Below are 19,623 nucleotides of genomic sequence, written 5' to 3' on the forward strand. Positions count from 1 at the left end.
ATGGAAAGTGGAGCATCGCTCGTATCGCGGCGTCTGACTGGGCTTTTTGTAAATTACTGAGAGTCCCTTCGCTCCTTCCATAAAACGTACGGCTGATATACATCAGACATACGCTCCAATTTCCAACCTGATGAGGAATAAAAAAGGAGAGTAGACAATAAGATTCAGCGGGACCCTGCTCTACAAGCCACTTATCGTATCCGTCCCGTCAGACGAAGGGGCTCTGGGAGTGTTCGAAAAAACAGTTCTTCGAAAGATTTACAGACCTCTATACGTTGGCTCGTACCGAAGAAGATTTATTAATGAGCTGTACAAGTTTTGCAGACATCAACATAGCCCAGCGAATAAAAATGCAGTGGCTGCGCTGACTAGGCCATGTTATGCGAATGAAAGATGACGCTCCGGCTACAAAAGTATTTATATCATACCCCGCCTATGGAAGTAGAAGAAGAGGCCGGCCCCCACGCCGCTGGAAGGACCAGGTGGAAAATGATTTAAATTCACTTGCGTTGCGCCAATTGCTAGTTAGCCCAAGAAAGACCGGCGCGCGTTTAGACGATTAAGCGCCAAATAAGTATGTAAGTAAGTCAAAATAGAAAATGGCTTATTCAGTCATCGACAAAGTTCACAGATTGGTAGATATCCAAAAACATATCGAATTTTTCCACAGTTGTTGTTGGAAATTATGACCAATTATGAAGTCATTTGTATTTGGCTGTTGTCAGAATTAGCCAAGAAAGGATGCACTAGCGTCATTCACATGAAAATTCGTCTTTCATCCTTTGGATGATAGCCGAACAATGCACGCCAAATAAGGAAAAGATGAAGCTCTTCTCATAGCGACTTCAGAAAATATAGATACCATCGTCATACCTATGCCAAACCTTAAAAAAGTAAGCTATAAAAACTTTCAACCTGTCATCGTTATATTTATTGTTTCCGAAATATAGAGCTGTACAACAAAGCTCCTTTTGTAACCAGATAGTTATACAAATTTCTTCTCTTTCAGCGATACTTAACAGATTTGCCGCAATTTATCGGCAGTGAGCAACTTTAAATCTTAAGTGCAACTTCTCAATACTAATCTTCCTGAACGTTATTGCTATCTCAGCTTTAAATGAAGCCACGGATGCCACAGAATTGTCAACTCACTTGTCGGTAGTACTTGGAGAAAGTAGAAAGGAATGCTGCTGGCGACATATAAGAAAATAGCGGTTGTGGACTCCCTTATTATATCCATGAGAAAAAATGTTCTCATCAACTATTATGCAGCGAATGCTGTAATCGGAGTATAATCATCATGCATAGCAGACCCATCAAAGCAGATTTTTGATACTCTGGCATCTTAATTTTGTAATAGCCCTGCAGTGAATCGCCCTAGTTCGGAACAAGGGCAGAACTATCGCACTAAGCTATCGATACGCGTTGCTTTCAACTGTGATTTTTCTTTTTTTGTTGATTTTCCGACAAGGTAGATAAATGATATATTGGAACGATTTTCCGTCATCCCTTGTCAAATTTGGTTTTTACGCCGAAACCGGGCGTAGTGCCATCATCAGTGTCGATTTACGTTCTGATCTGTTGTTTTCGTTTGTCCTGTATTTATAGTTCGTAGGTACATGAGCAGGTATTGTCAAAATTGATGCTTCTGTATATTTAGTTATGTGTATGTGCTGTGTGTTCATTCAGAAGAATCATTTTATGCTAGATACGTGGATAAAAAAATATTATGCGTTTTAACTACTAATAACGAAGAGCTTGTACTGGAGTACCTCAACAAGCAGCACGGAAATATAAAATTTGAAATGGAAACCGAAAGAGACGAAGGAATCAACTATCTAAACATCACGATAAATATTGATAAAGAAGCCAAAAGATTTAACTATGACATATATAGAAAGCCAACGGCCACCGACACAATAATGCATAATAGCTCAAATCACCCCCAACAGCATAAAAATGCAGCATTAAGGCACTTGGTGCATAGACTTGAAAGAACACCTCTTACACAAGAGGCATATAAGAGAGAACTTGAGGTCATATATAATATCGCTGCAAACAACGGATATAAAAAGCACTAGTAGATAAGCTCAGAAGGACAAATGGAGAACCAAAAAGAAATAATGCAAAGGAAAATAATAGGTGGACGACTATGACATATACTAGAAAAGCAACATATAAATTGACAAACTTCTTTAAAAAATAAAACATTAACACAGCATTCAAAACATCGAACAATCTAGGGCGAAAACTAAGAACTAACACTCACTCAGAGGATCCGTTTAGCAGCCACGCATCCAAATAGCAGCAGTTCGGAAGTACTTATTAAACCTCTAAGTGGAGAATTTTAGCTTTGTGCGCCTGTCTCTCATTTTCTTTCCAAGAAGATAATTGTCTAGCCAAGATTTAATTCCAACAAACGCTATGTATTTCTCGCAAGTGAAGAAGGTTCTAAGACACCTCTTGTCATGTCATATGAAGTCATCAAGCTCATCCGACATCTTGTCAACCACTTTTCAAACAAAGCATTGGCTAGAACTCCAGTAATATACTATGCACGAAGGTATATTGGCTTTAATCCAGCTTGTTTATATATGTAAATGTCATAAAACTCGTGTGCACTTTCCGAATGTAAGATCAGATATGTACTTAAACTAGCCAGAGTTTTTATTAGAATCAGCATTAAAATTTGCAATCCCTATTTCAGAAAGTCAAACTTTCCGAAAAAAGACATCCCAAAGATCCAAGCTGTGTTAAAGTAAGAACAGGACATTTATATAGACAATGCTTAACAGTCCCTCAGACAAGGACCACTTTTACAGATTTTGCACAACATATCTATTCAGAGGACCCCTTTCAGTTGTCTCATTAAAGTCGGGCTACATGACTCATGATACAACACAAACCATACTGAGATTTCAAATTGTTTACTTGGCTACAACTAAGGAAATACTTACTTCGAGACTGATTACTCCCTTGTTTCTTCTGAACGCCTCTTTCGATTCCTTATATATACATATATTTCAAGAGCGCCGGTTGAAATAGCTAAAAGGGTCAAATGATATACCTCACAAATTTTAAGGGTTAGGCAGCTCTGGTTCAAGTGTAATACATTTATTTCCTGATTACTTTATAATCTTGATAAATTTGAGGGCTGGAACCACTCATGCCGTTACAAATCATGCTAGGGCGATTGAAGAAATAATTAATTCATTCAAACAAGTTGTTATATCCCTGTCACAACTAGCTATAGAAATCATAGCTGGCAAAATTGATTTACCGAGCGATTAAAAACCCAAATCTTTTATAGAGAACGCAAAATAATGTCTCTTGAGACATTTACCAGCATATTACACTCCTCACTCTCCCTCTTCCTTTATTTAGCTAGTAATTACTCATTTAATTATTACTGATGTATGAATCAAACTAGAAGTTTACTCGTAGAAGCACTATCTGCTTTGGATACATACTGACATAGAATCTTACAGTTACGGAAGTTGCTGATTTTATTACAGCATGAGTACTGGATTACGAACAAACACGCAAAAATTGCATACAATAGATACTTAATTTTTAAATAGATAAGTATAGTTACATATATACATATCGACATCAACATGTTTAACACGAATCTGGAATTTGCATTCAAATTAATTAGAAAACTTTTCTCAACTGCCACCAAAAGAGTTTACGCATTACATGAAGCTGTGAATGAAAAGTTGTGTATATTATTATGGAAATAGAAAATTATCAGATAAATGATTGTGTTAATGTAAGGCAATATGTATGTGGTTGTATGTGGTTGCCATGCCACACTTTTTTTTGGTTTAAATATCAAATTAAAAACGGGCCAAAAATGAAGCTCAAGGTTTAAAATTTATTGACATAAATTTGTGTTATTTTTAGGCTCACTTGCAGAATGGCAATTTATCTATTTAACTCAGAGTTAATTTGCCATGAGGGTTTAAACTCAGATACTTTAAAAAAAAACTTTTTATATTAACTCTGAGCAAGAAAATAACGTGTCGTTCTTAAAGTGGGCTTAAAGTTTTTTTCAAGAAGAATTTGATTTTAGCATACTTTTCTAACAGCCTTGCTTTATAATGTTGCAGTTAGTTTGTTAGAAAGGACCAAATTGAAAACCGACTGGCAACCATGGTCATGATATGTGTAATAAGCAATTCTATGTAAGCGAGTAAGAGGCAGCTGATGACATATACATATACGAAGCACTAATTTGAAGTTGAACATCGTTTCAGCCATGAGCCCTACAAATCCCGCCTTGCATTGAACAATTACGTTAATAAGTTACATTACGACTTCATAACACGTTTATCTATAGAACTAACTTTCCTTGTCTGCCTACTTCACTCCTCTAAAATTTGACCAACTCGATTGAGTTGTTTATTTTAGCTTACATATAAAGTTAGAAATGATTTGTCTCTACATAGAGTATTTTACCTTTTAAACTTAATAGTCCTAAAATTAGAGTTACATTTTTTTTGGAGTGATGTTCGCTTAAGTGTTCAGTTGTTTTATATACTTAAGTGCGAAAAAAATTTTTTCGCTTAAGAACAATTTCGTTATCTCAGAGTGGTCCTTTGCTATTAAAAAAATAATTCTAGGCCTATGCAGCACCGGCTTCGAGATCCGTAGTTTTGCTAGGAAAAGCATTTGTCCAACTTCGTTACAGTGATAAAGACAGTCCCCGAATGTTTTGGGGAGTATTATCGATGTTGATGGTCCTTTGCCGGATATAGATCCCAAAGGTACCGGTAACAAGCCATTTAAGGTGCAAGCCCGATCATCTCAGAAACGGTTTAATACGACCACATTGAACCGTCTAGGCCATCCCGCCCCACGACCACCTAGTTCCATGTGAAACTTGGAATTACCAAAGTCTCGCTTGCTAAATAAACATCAATTGCCGTGGGTAGGTGAGGTAGCGTTCGGTTACCAGGTAGCGGGGTATATTCCATCTATGAAAAGCTTTCAGCAAAAATTCATCTTCATCGCAGACGCCTTTCGAAGAAAGCTCAAACTGAATCTTCTAAGATCAAATCGCGCCAAGTTTTTACTGTAATTATTCAATGAACTGCAATTTTTAAAGAATCTTTAAAGTCAAGCCTCATAATATTTTTGCATAGCTTTCGTGCCAAGGATCAATCCATTTGTTATTGTTGGTTTTAATGTTCTTCCAAATAAACTCAAAATATTAATATCCTTGTAAATTCATAAAAGTCAAATTTTCACTGACTTTTTGCTTTTATTTTACACTTTCCTCCTCACAGCGTTTTAAGGACAATGACATCGAAGTGAAGCGTAAGGATGGCATCATATTGCTGCGTGAATTGGCAGCTGAAGTGAAGAATTTCATGGATTTCAAACGAAATGCAGTAATGGTAAGTTTACTATGCTACGAATTCGTATACCAATTCATAATTTTTATGTGCAGATGTGAGTATAGCTATGTATATAAACGCTCAAAACTAGCATAGTATAGCGAACGCCAATGCCAAACTAATGGCAGACGGAAGCGCCAAATACTGAAACAGGCGCTGCTCGGAACGAACGAGCTAGTGAAGCACATGTTTAAGCCAAAGATGATCGAAAGAAATGCTTGGAAGGCATTATTAACAGAGACAATATTAAGAATAGAGATGTTGCAGGAAAGCAAGCTTCACAAAATTCTAGTAGATCACATTCACCACTTACCACAGCAGAATTTGTTAAACCAAAGAGGATAAATATAGTAGGAGACTTCACTCGTTACTTTGCGTAATGTTATTCGTTAGGGTACTCGCAGGATTTTTTTGGGCGAGATGTGCATAAATGTCCTTATACCTTTTCTTGGGGTATTTGTGTTTATTTTTCCGACTGTATTTAATTAATTAATTAATCCTCTTTCCAAAAATCACATTTACATAAGGTGCATACACGACATGGACGATTGAAAATGTCCCTCATGGAAAACATTAGGCATCAATTTTTTTAATTTCCAGCGAGTTACTCGCCACTCGTAGCAGACTGGTGGCTCTTATTATATTTATCCTCTTTGGTTAAATTACCACTGTCTGTATTTGTTAATTAACAATTATTTGTACACTTTTTATTCAACTAATGTGTTCAGAATTTTAACTTTTACTCTCTAAAACTCCAACCAGTGTATTTGTGTGCTTAAATTATGTTAAACATTGTGTTAAAGCTTTTGGTGTGGTGGAAGTGACCTACTAGAATTTTGTTACGCTCCGCTGCGTTGCACCAAAGTTTGCGCCTGCAACATCTCTATCTTAATATTGTCGCTGTTATTAATAAGAAATGTGTCGTGTCGGCGTACACAGCCAGCAAAATGTCCATGCAATGCCTAAAAGTAGGCAAAGGCGTTGAAAGTGTGTATTAGGGGTGTCAAGTTTTCGATAGCTTTGCATTATTAGTTTTCTTAGCTTAAAGAAAAACTATTGATATAAATATCTATCGATTGAAGTAACAAAATTCTAAGTCCAATCTATTTAATAATTTTGGAAAACCATAAACAACGTGACATCAGAACGGACAAGGCAACAGCAGTTTCAATTATGCTTTGTAAATCTCTTTAAAGCCTTTTCTCCCTGGAATGGGATTCGAAGTTCACATACATCTTCAATTTAAATTTACACACAATCTAATTATAAACAGTTATAACATAATCTTTTTTTGTTGTAAACCAAAATACTCCCTAGGTTTTGGGGATGCAACGAATATGGGCGGTCGTTTGCCGTATAGTATTGGAATATTTAGAAACTTGTTAACTTATAAACTATCGGAATCAAACACAACAGAGCCGCCATTTTACGTCTTTCAAAGTAACATTTATCCGCATGTTCCTTGCATCTGGACAACTCATGGATCATGGGCATTTAAATTTCTGAATAGTTTTTAAGGCATGTGCGACTGAGTTATTTTTGCTCGGATAGTCTGTATTCAACCGTGAAGGCATGCGTTTCGTGCATATAGACGTTCCCACTGTAATTTCTATGTCGATTTTATTCGTGTATCTTGTGTTACAATTTTAAATACGATGTACGCTCTCTGCTCTTCCAATTGGCATATCATCAGATGCAATACAGCCAATATTAATTTTTCATCCCCTCAACGCAATATATTTGTTTTCTCTCACTTTTCCAGATCTTCGCTTTTGTATCTTCAACGTCACAATGAAAATCATACGCATTAGTAGTGCTGACCACTATTATCATATAATCTAGTGATTATAAATATATATTAGTTACAATTTTTTGTTAGATGTTTAGTACTTTCAACCTAGCCCTTCATTTAATATCTAGGTATTTATTCAACAAACTTTTTTTCATACTAAGTACTTGTGAGAGGTGTAAAACTCCACGATCACGTACTCTTAAGCTCCATTACTATAAAGCTAATCAAAAACGACCCTTAATATTACAGTTACATTTTAGTCACATTTATACAAATTCACTGTACCTTTAAATAAAATAATTCACATTCTACGCTGCCTACATATCTTCGACATATCTTTGTGTTATTCGTCAATCGCATTCTACAACAAAATATTCAACTTAACTTCGTTCACAATACAGCTTTTTATTCCGAATTTGATAACATTCACCACAAAGTTGTGAACAAATACTAAAATAAAAACATTGGATATGACATTCGATTTTACCATAGCTAAGTGACCACCCCTAATATAATATTATGATAGAGCTGCTATCGAACCCATCGAAGTGTATAAAAATTATAATTTTGTTGATATCCGTGAGCTGTTTTTTTGGAAATAGAATTGGAATTGAAATGCTGCAAACGCGTTTATAAATTCCTGGCTATATATTTTGAGCAGGGAGTGCCTAAAATATCTTAGAGCTTTTGCATAAATCAATAAAAGGGTTTAAGATTTTAGCGCGAATGGTGACCAGCTGTGTAGAGGAGGGAAAATATGTATATATTCAAACTAAGCACTACAGGCTAATTTTTTAGCTTATACCTATATGACACTAATTTATTTTGCCTTATATTTTTTGTCGCCCTCCCTCCTAATACGGTTTTAGTACTGATGTAACTGTGTAAACTATATTTCTAACTAACGAAATGTAAGAAAAATACAAATTCATTTTAGTTTGAAAATTTTGTGCATAAAACACAACTAAAATCAACTTTCTTGTGAAAAAATTTTCCCTTGTTATTTGCACTGTTTTTATTGTTAAAAATATTTAAAAAAAAATGTAAAGCATAAAAAACTCACTTTATTTATTTATAAGTGCTTTTTTGATCGTTCAATGTAAAGTAAAAACATTCTTATCATATTATGTATGTATGTACTATAATTTCGAAAATATTTACTAATTATGTTTTCTTGTTAAAACACATAGTCTCCCTGAAGAAGGCACAATAACGTGTCCAAACGCGTCGGAAAAAACGAAAAACTAATGTTTTTGCTTTAAATTGAACGACCAAAAAGCTCTTATAAATAAATAAACTCAACAATTCCCTCCTTCTAACTAATTTCTAATTTGGGGGGAATAGCGGTCTCGCTTTCTCATGGTAAAATTGTTTTTGTATTTTGAAGCTCCGATAAAGTTTCGTCAGTTTTTGTTAGTTTGAAATCCAAGACAAAATAAAGTAGTATCATAAAGGTATTGTAAATAATTTACTGATATTCTGCTTCTTCCAAATCTTCTACTAACGTTCGAATCACTAAACTGTTGAATAAATAACACCACTATTCGATAATGCAAAATGGCCCTTATTAAAGTTCTTCACAATAATACTACTACTACTCGCCAGATGCATCTTAAATCAAAACTGATTGTCGCGCTTCTACTGTTGCTGCTTTTATACTGTGTGATTTCCTCGTTGCATCTTCTAGGCGCTTCCAGAATTTACTTCGTTACTGGTATATAATTATAACTACAGATGCACGTTTGTAGCTCTCATATGCGCGTGTGTTTGTGAGCGACACTTCCACAATTATAATTGCATACTTTTGGGAGCATCTCAGATAAGATATCTGCATGTGTTTGTGCGTTGCTTCTCCGCTGCGTGTACGTACATATGTGTAGACATAATGATTGAATTATTGATGTGCATGCAAGTCACTGCTTAGCATCGGCTTAGAGATGACAGTACCCCTTAATGTTGCTAATATTAGTAGCACCGCCCTCCACCTAAGTCTGATCGTCCCGATCAGACAAATCGCTCGATCTAAACGTTGCTAGCCTCTCCAAATGAACCACCCTTCTATTTCGTGGTTTCCCAATTGCTTGTATGCGGTAGATGACATCACTGATCCTCTTCACAACTCTGTACGGACCTTCCCAACTGCACCGATAATTGGATGGAACACCTTTCCGCCGGTGATGGTTGTTTAACAGTACCAAATCTCCCTCCAAGAAACCTTCCGAATTAAACTTCTTGTCATGCCAGTATTTCATCTTACTACTCATTACTCTGGGCCGTTCCCTCGCACTCTGTTCTTTGGCCAATGAAGAACTACTTCACAGAGCTTGATCTTGACGGATTGACTTTGTATCATCAGTATCGTTCCCACCTTTCACAACAGTAGTGCGCTCCTGCTTGAAACTACCCTCGCATTCTTTCTGCGAAATTCGTTTCTTCGTTTTTGTGCGTCCATTTGGTTTTGTCAATGCCAGTGTTTCTCTCGCAGGCACTTTTGATTTCGCTTTATTTGGCCCATTCGATCCATCAACCTTTACCGTTGTCTTCCGTGGTCTTTGTCGAGTGTTCTCCACCAGTACTCGATTATTGCTGAACCCTTCCTCCAAACTAAAGTTAAGGGGTACATCCTGGTTCTCATAACGCATAAAACTTCTCTGCATATCGATCTTGATATCATGGTCAACTAAGAAGTCGACTCCCAATATGACTTCATCAACAATCTCCGCCACAACGAATTTGTGTAGAACGATGACCTTCCCAATTAAGACTTCACATATTACTTCTCCCTGGACTTGGTTATATTCGCATGTGTCCGTACGCATCGTTGCTCCAGGTAATGGCTTTACTCTCCCATTGACCAAATCAGATCGGATTAACGAGTAAGATGCGCCCGTATCTACAGTCAGTACACGCTCCTTGCCATCCAGTTTTCCTTTGACGGCAAGACTGCTCGATTTTCTTCCAATTTGCAAGATAGTTATCACAGGATATTCAACAGCTGGAGCTAGCTCTCGATCTTTACATCTGGCACGCTCTTGCTCATCTCCTCCAGCTTTGCGTTTAAGGCCACCCAAGTTGGAACTACCAGGACCAAGGTCGCAATGACGTGCAATGTGACCAGGCTCTCCGCATTTGCAGCATTTGATAACTCTTTCACTCCGCTTTTGCGATCCTTTCAGCGCCTCCAATATTGCGTCTATCCACTCTGGCCTTTCTACTTCCACACGGCGTGCTTTGAAAGCTGGCTTACACAGAAGCGGCGCTGTTTCCTGAATCTGAGCATGTGATACCGTTTCTGCGAATGTTGGCGTTGGGTTTGCGGGTTGTAGCTAGCTTTGTTTCGACGTCCCGCATGCCATTTATAAAGCTCTGAATCTTTACCCTTTCAGTGTATTACACGGGTGCGTCCGCATTCGCTAAATGTGCTAGCCTTTCACCATCCGACGCAAACTCTGGCAATGTTTCACCAGGCCTCTAGAAGCGGTTCAGTAACTCCATTTGGTATATCGGTCTCCTATGCTCGCTTCCGTACCTTCGGTCTACAGCAGCCATCAATGCGTCATAACTGTTCCGTTCGTACTCTGGAATACTCTGTAAGATTTCTGCAGCTGGTCCTTTCAATGCTACGAAAAGTGCAACAACTTTATCTTCGGCATTCCAGTTGTTGTGGTCTTCTCAAATTGTAGCTTAAACACCCGGAAAGGAACAGAACCGTCAAAGGAAGGTGTTTTTACCTTTGGATTACTCGCTGAAACAGCTAGGCGGTTTAGTTGTAAATGCTCCATACGACCTTTTAACGCTTCTATCTCGGCATCAATTTTGTCCTCGAGTTGCAAAATTTTTGCATCCTGCTCTTCCAGTTTCACAAAGAGCTGCGATGATACCTGTTCCAAAATTTGTGCCGATATTTCAGATATACGTGCCTCTTGCGCTTCCAGTTGAGACGCCAAATATGTCTTCTGTTCTTCCAGTTGTGATGTTATACGGGTTTCCTGCGATTCCAGTTGGGATACCATATACGTCTCCTGTTCTTCCAGTTGTGATGAAATTTGTGTTTCCTGTACTTCAGTCTTTGATGTTATGCGTGTCTCCTGTGATTCCATATATGTCTTCTGTTCTGCCAGTTGAGATGTTATATCTGTCTTTTGTACTTCGAGCTGTGTTGACATATCGGTTGATATTTGTGACGACATTTGCTTCAGCACTGCTAGCATCGCGTTAGTGTCTACACTCGCCAATAGATTCGGAGTCTCTATCTTCTCCTCCAATTTAGTCGCTGGCTCTTCCACATCAGGATAAAAGACATACTCGTCCACATTAATTCCTTCCAATTCCATTACCTCTCGTAGCCGTGCTTGAAGTTTGATCTTATTGCCGGTTGTGTTCAATCCACGGCTCTCCAACTCCTTCTTCAGTTGCTGGATTCTCAATTCAATCAGCTTTTCCATGTCCAAGTTGTATTCGCAATCTTCGGAATTTATTCAACAATTCCTCTTCTGACACCAATTGTAACGAATTTACTGAAATTCCGTTTCTTCCAAATCTTCTACTAACGTTCGAATCACTAAACTGTTGAATAAATAACACCACTATTCGATAATGCAAAATGACCTTTATTAAAGTTCTTCACAATAATACTACTATTGCTCGCCAGATGCGTCTAAAATCAAAACTGATTGTCGCGCCTCTACTGTTGCTGCTTTTATACTGTGTGATTTCCTCGTTGCATCTTCTAGGCGCTTCCAGAATTTACTTAGTTACTGGTATATAATTATAACTACAGATGCACGTGTGTAGCTCTCATATGCGCGTGTATTTGTAAGCGACACTTCCACAATTATAATTGCATACTTTTGGGAGCATCTCAAATAAGATATCTGCATGTGCTTGTGCGTTGCTTCTCCACTGCGTGTACGTACATATGTGTAGACATAATGATTGAATTACTGATGTGCATACAAGTCACTTAGCATCGGCTTAGGGATGACAGTACTCCTTAGTGTTGCTAATATTCGTAACAGTATTGTAACGAATATTAGCAACACTATGGGGTACTGTCATCTCTAAGCCGATGCTAAGCAGCGACGGGTATGCACATCAATAATTCAATCATTATGTCTACACATATTTACGTACACGCAGCGGAGAAGCAACGCACAAACACAAGCGCATGAGCTGTGAGAGAAGCTATAAAAATTGTGCATCTGTAGTTATAGCTCAGAAACTTAAAGCAGATAACCATGTAGTAGATGCTAGAACAGAACCGCCTAGAAATGTCAACGAGGAAACCAAACACTATAAAAGGCAGCAACAGTAGAGCAACAGTAACGAATATTAGCAGTACTAAGGGATACTATCATCCCTAAGCCGATGCTAAGCAGTGACTTGATGCACAGCAATAATTCAATCATTATGTCTACACATATGTACGTACACGCAGCGGAGAATCAAGGCACAAGAAATAAGGGGAATTGCAGTAAATTCATTACAATATCTTAACCGGCTTAAAAACTTTTTAGTTTTCTTCTGTGAGCGGCGTCCTACCCATTTTTCAAAATTTTACCAAATTTCAATTTGACGTCATTAAGCCAACCCACATATCAAATTTCATCACTTAATTGGTCTTTCGTAATGCATTTTCGCATTCGCTTTTAATTTTTCGAAATTTCGATATCGATTTTTTTAAGTGACCGATATCGGCAGCCTTTATGCAAAATTTCAAGTCTTTGTCAGATTTTGATGTTCGACGTGACAAATTTTAATATTTTGTTCTTCTGAACAAGGTCGGTTCCACGCCCAATTTTCAAATTTTATCAAATTGTTTTTGTTATAAAGTCAAACCGGATATAAAATTGCATAAATTATCGCAATTTTGCTATTGTATGAAATTTTCGATATCGATAAAATGGGCGTGGTTATCTTTAGATTTTCAATACAGGTATATTCTGTGTCCAGATAATTTGTTCACAAAATTTCGTAAAGATTTTTAAAATTTTACAAAAGTTAGCGTGTTAACGGTCAGACGGGCGGACATGGCTCCATCTAAATCTTTGTCGATGCTGATAATCTTGATATAGGAAAGTCCATATTTATCTCTATTGGCACAAGGAATCGTACTACCGTTATCCAATTAAAGTTATTATACCCTTGCGTACAAGTGCACGCTGGGTATAAAAACTCTCCCCACTCGGTAGGGCGTAATGACCCCAGAATATGGCCTTTACTTCTTAAAAACTTGAAATTATACCAAAAACAAACCCCAAATTATAGCGAAATAGACAAAATATAATAACTGATAAGATGCTTAAATGTTTCGAAGATTATTTCGAAATGATTCACAGAGAGTGGAGAAATGATTCCAAATCGTCGACGAAAACAATTTCGAAATTTCTAGAGACAGGTTCGAAATTATCCAAAGATAGTTTCCAAATGACAACAAAATCGAAATTATCGAAATTATTCCAAAAGTAATCCCGAATCCCTGGCGGCCGCCGTGGTGTGATGGTAGCGTGTTCCGCCTATCACACCGAAGATCCTGGGTTCACGCCCCGTGCAAAGAAACCTCAAAATTTTAGAAACAAGTTTTTAAATTAGAAGAAAATTTGTCTCAGCACTATCGCCCCTTGGCAGTGTTTGGCAAGCACTCCGTGTGTATTTCTGCCACGAAAAGCTCTCAGTGGAAATTAGCTGCCTTGCAGATGCCGTTCGGAGTCGGCGTAAATTTGTAGGAAAAAATATGAGTACTACGCAAATTGGAAGAGAAGCTCGGCCTTAGATCTCTTCGGAGGTTATCGCGCCTTACATTTATTTATTTATTTTTTAATCCCAAAATTATCTGGAATGATCCCGAAAACAGTCCCAAAGGTATACGTATTCAAGGGGTTGATAAGCGAAATACCAACCTTTATAGCTTCAAAGCTTCCGCAACCCAATTGTCAACCTCACATATGCGAGGGGAATCCTGTTACAAATATGAATTTATCATACATATATTTAGCAAGCGAAGCTCTGGCGACCCCAAGTTTCTCATGGAACTAGGCGGTATGGCCTAGAAAGTTTAATGTGTTAATCGTTCCAGAGGTGGTCGGGCTAATACCTTAATGGTAATTTGTTACCGGAGCATACCGAATCTATATTCGGCAAAGGACCATGAAGACCCAAAACATTCGGGGAGTGTGTTTATCGTTAATACAACAGCAATAGCAAGTTATACGCATACAGTTGCGAAATAATTAACTGCGGACTTTCTTAGAAATGTCTTAGACCTCGATTTATGTGACACATACATACTTAAAATGATTAACAATTCTCATTAGGACTATTAACAGTCGACCTTTGTCAGACGTTCTGGCTGGATTTCTTCACAAAAACGGTTAAAAAGTTATTAGGAGTAGCCAGTGGACTTTAAAACCCTTCCCCAATTTCCAAAAACCTACTTCAAGCAAATCCTTTCAGAAAATTGTCTGTTTAGATGCCAAATGCCATCTGTGCAGCTATATGACATGATTGAGCCACAAGTATAATATAATATGTAAGATGGTTTGAATATCCTAGTCTAACGGAAGGCGGAGATCGTCTCTGAGTTGGGAGGGACAGGTGAAAGAATACTTAATCTCACTCGGTGACCCCTATTGCCCTTTGTTATCGTGAAGCAGGAATGACTGGTGTAGTTTCAGCCAAATGAATAACGAATGATGGTAGTACGTATACCCACAAACATTGAAGTTGGATGCAGTTTCAAGAAAGTATAGATAACTAGCATTCTGAAACCAAGGTGTACCTTATTATCCAATCGAAAAGGGTTATGTTTAGTTCTCCAATTGAAATCTAATGAATTTGTCTAATTGGATCCTAATGTGAGTTGAATTTGCAATAGTTCTCTTACAATTTCCGACTCGATTACTAGTGGTGTTTTCTAACAAATTTCTCGAGTCGAGATTACACTAGTTATCTAGCGTGCCACGTACATATGTATAGGCTATCTAGCGTTAGAAACTGTGTTTGCTGGGTAAATTCCAAAAGGAAAATTATTTGATTAGATGTATTCAAATCTAGGAGAAGGTTATGATAATACATAATTTCCTTACGATATTGGCAGTTACCGTTGCAAAATACCGCAACATTATTTTGGCGGTTCCAAGGAAGGCTAATACGTTTTAATAGTCTTCCACGCAAATTACGAAACGTGCCAGTCTTCCGTGGGAAATTGAAATGTTCAAGTTTTCTTTTGTAACTTCTTATTCTGCCTCTCGTCTCAAAACATACATCCACATTTTTATATAAACGTATAACTTAAATCAATTTAAAATAATACAGTACTTTGCAGCACTGAATAAATAAGTAGTTGCGCCAAACGGTAAAACAAGATGAAAAAGTAAGGAAGGCTAAGTTCGGGTGTAACCGAACATTACATACTCAGTTGAGAGCTGTGGAGACAAAGTAAGGGAAATCACCATGTTGTAAAAGCAACCTAGGGTAACCCTGGAATTTGTTTGTATGACATGTGTATCAAATGGAAGGTATTAAAGAGTATTTTAAGAGGAAGTGGGCCATAGATCTATAGATGGACGACATTTAGGGATATCGCCATAAAGGTGGGCCAGGCCTGACTCGAGAATTTGTTTGTACGATATGGGTAGCAAATGAAAGTCGTTAATGAGTATTTTAGAAGGGCGTGGGTCTTAGTTCTATAGGTGGACGCCTTTTCGAGATATCGCCATAAAGTGGACCAGGGGTGACTCTAGAATTTGTTTGTACGATATGGGTATCAAATGAAAGTCGATAATGAGTATTTTAGAAGGGCGTGGGTCTTAGTTCTATAGGTGGACGCCTTTTCGAGATATCGCCATAAAGGTGGACCAGGGGTGACTCTAGAATTTGTTTGTACGATATGGGTATCAAATGAAAGGTGTTAATGAGTGTTTTAAAAGGGCGCGGGCCTTAGTTCTATAGGTGGACGTCCTTTCGAGATATCGACATAAAGGTGGACCAGGGGTGACTCTAGAATTTGTTTATACGATATGGGTATCAAATGAAAGATGATAAAGAGTATTTTAAAAGGGAGTGGGCCTTAGTTCTATAGGTGGATGCCTTTTCGAGATATCGCCATAAAGGTGGGCCAGGGGTGACTCTAGAATGCGTTTGTACGATATGGGTATCAAATGAAAGGTGTTAATAAGTATTTTAAAAGGGAATGGGCCTTAGTTCTATAGGTGGACGCCTTTTCGAGATATCGCCATAAAGGTGGACCAGGGGTGACTCTAGAATTTGTTTGTACGATATGGGTATCAAATGAAAGGTGTTAATAAGTATTTTAAAAGGGCGCGGGCCTTAGTTCTATAGGTGGACGTCCTTTCGAGATATCGACATAAAGGTGGACCAGGGGTGACTCTAGAATTTGTTTATACGATATGGGTATCAAATGAAGGGTGATAAAGAGTATTTTACAAGGGAATGGGCCTTAGTTCTATAGGTGGATGCCTTTTCGAGATATCGCCATAAAGGTGGGCCAGGGGTGACTCTAGAATTTTTTTGTACGATATGGGTATCAAATGAAATGTGTTAATGAGTATTTTAAAAAGAGTGGGCCTTAGTTCTATATTTTTATTTATTTATTTATTTATTTAATTATTTAAAGTCAACTAACAAGAGTGGTCGACTAACAAAATACAAAGGAAAGTAACATAAAAAAAAAGATAGCGTAAAAATATATACAAGTATAGAATTAAAAATGGAATAAATTAAAAATTTACAATTTATTTTAACATTGAACAAGAACTAAAATTAAACTATCATTACAAATTAAACAAATAAACTTTAAGATATCAGTTGAGACTGAAAAGTATACCATTGCGTAAGGCAACAAACGAACATTCGATACTAATGCAATTATACAAGTCGTTATAGTACGAGCACCAAACACGTATAGGATCATTTTTGTCAAAATTTCTACGACACAGGGGTAAATGGAAGGGCACGTAGTGTCTGGACGTCCTAGCAGGAACTGCAAAGCTCAATCGACTTAGCAGCTCAGAGGAGTCAACCTCACCTAGAATTAGCTTATGCAGGAACATTACCCCGAGTAATATTCTACGATTTTCCAGAGTTGGCAAATTAATGAGAAAAAGTCTACTTCTATAAGACGGAAGATGAAGATTTGAGTCCCAGTTAAAGGCCCGTAGAGCAAAAATTAAAAATTGTTTCTGCACAGACTCAATACGCTTTATATGAGTAATATATAATGGACACCAAACACACGAGCAATACTCAAGTATTGGGCGGACCAGCGAAGTGTAGAGGACTTTGGTCAGATACGGATCCTTGAACTCCTTAGCCCAGCGTTTCACAAAACCAAGGGTACCGATTGCTTTATTAGTAATAGCAGAAATATGTGAGTTGAAGCTCAGTTTCGAGTCAAACAGAACCCCTAAATCGTTAATCGAAGATATACGCTCCATAAGAGTGCCATAAAGTGCATAAGACGACAGGACAGGCTTCACGCGATGAAATGTCATGAACTTACATTTGGAACAGTTTAGAACTAATGCATTAATTGTACACCAGCGTTGAAATGAGTCCAAATCAACCTGAAGTAGATTTGAGCGAGTTAACTCCGAAGGCAAGCATGTATAGCAAATTTTTACATCATCGGCATACATTAGAGCTCGTGAATGATTCAAAATCTGTGGCAGATCATTTATAAAAAGAGTAAAAAGCAATGGGCCTAAATGACTGCCCTGAGGTACACCAGAGGTAACATGAATTGATTTTGAAATAATATTTTTATAAAGCACCTTTTGGGTTCTATTAGAAAGATAGCTTGAGAGCCATGCAATCAGACTCTTAGGAAAGCCCAGTAAATCAAGCTTCAGAATCAGAAGTTCATGATTCACTGAATCAAAAGCTTTACTAAAATCCGTATAAATCACATCAGTTTTCTTGCAAACCAAAAAACCATCCCGAACTAAAGAGGTAAACTCAAGTAGGTTTGTGGTGGTTGACCTACATCTCACAAACCCATGCTGAAAGGGTGATAATATGGAAGTACACGAATGTTGAAGCTGACAGGTAATTATTTGTTCAAAGGTTTTAGGAATAGCTGAAAGCTTAGCAATTCCCCTATAATTCTCAATATTAGATCTACTACCCTTCTTGTGCAGAGGTATGATAAACGACTGTTTCCAAATTGATGGAAATGACGCTGATTGCAAAGATAAATTGAACAATTTTACGATCGGTTCTGTTAAGTTCACAGCACAGAACTTAAGCATACAGCCAGGAATACCATCGGGCCCTGGAGAAAAAATCGGTTTCAGAGCTAAAAAACTCTGAAGTACAGTGGCACTATCAATAACTGGATTGAGAATACAGTTAGATCTAACTATCTCGAACGGATAACTACCGGTTTGGGTACAGGTTGAAGAATAGGTCGATTTGAAAAAGTCTGCGAATAAGTCGGCAATATCATGGTCAAGGCTAGCATTCTCACCACCCAAAGACAAAGATGATGGAAATCCCGAAGATCTGCGCTTTGAATTAACAAACCCGTAAAATTTTTTAGGATTTTTAAAAAACTCAATTTTGCATCTTGTTAAATACGACTTGTAGCAGTTTTGATTCAGGCGTTGGAAATTGGAGCGGGCAACTAAATATTTAGAAAAATCTTCAGAAGAACCAGATCTTTTAAAACGCTTATAGAGCCTCGATTTAATATTGTTCAGGTTAGCAAGTTGCCTCGAGAACCAAGGTGGTTTACTACTCTTAGCCTTAACAAAATGAACCGGAACGCAACGATTAATAAAGTCACTAAGGTAACTATAAAAAATAGACGTGGCAGTCTCAACATCAGTACAAGCATAAAGGTCAGACCAATCGTGGGAAGCTAACAGTTGATTAAGCAAATCAAAGTTAGCCTTTTTAAAACATCTCGAACGAGAACGACATAACACTTCCATGAAATTAATCGTAGGCAGTAGATTGTCCAGTGTAACCTCAAGTGTAGGGTGCAAGGGATCTTCAGGCAGGGATAAGGCAAGGATTCGACTGAGACCAGTACCTATTGAACTATCACCAAAAACTAAATCTAACAACTTATTTTTAGAGTTCACCACGTTATTAATCTGAACTAGCGGCAATTCCATAAGCGAACCAATGAAATCATGCTGAGTAACAGGAGTCAAAAAGTTTGAATCATCGTTGCCAATCCAACTAACGTATGGTAAATTAAAGTCCCCAAGAACCACTAGGCGATCGTTATCACGCAAACGAGAATGAAGGCTGTGGATAACTGCTTTATGGCACTCATAAACGTACATATCTGACCGATGCGGTATGTAGGAACAAGAAATATATAAGAAAAAATTCGGGCGCCTTTTCGAGATATCGCCATAAACGTGGACCAGGGGTGACTCTAGAATGTGTTTGTACGATATG

The 19,623-nt window shown here is 37.6% G+C and overlaps 1 protein-coding gene across 3 annotated transcripts in view; it reads left to right on the forward strand.

Annotated features, from left to right (window-relative positions):
• Window positions 1-19,623, forward strand: part of stol (stolid) — a 257,670-nt gene that overhangs the window by 140,330 nt on the left and 97,717 nt on the right. For all 3 annotated transcript variants that reach the window (XM_067765622.1, XM_067765623.1, XM_067765624.1), the window contains exon 4: window positions 5,292-5,402. In XM_067765622.1, the coding sequence (XP_067621723.1) occupies window positions 5,292-5,402 (111 nt within the window). The remainder of the gene's footprint in view (window positions 1-5,291; window positions 5,403-19,623) is intronic.

Source organism: Eurosta solidaginis, chromosome 2 (assembly GCF_040869045.1).
Source record: "Eurosta solidaginis isolate ZX-2024a chromosome 2, ASM4086904v1, whole genome shotgun sequence".
In the NCBI taxonomy this organism is placed as follows: domain Eukaryota; kingdom Metazoa; phylum Arthropoda; class Insecta; order Diptera; family Tephritidae; genus Eurosta; species Eurosta solidaginis.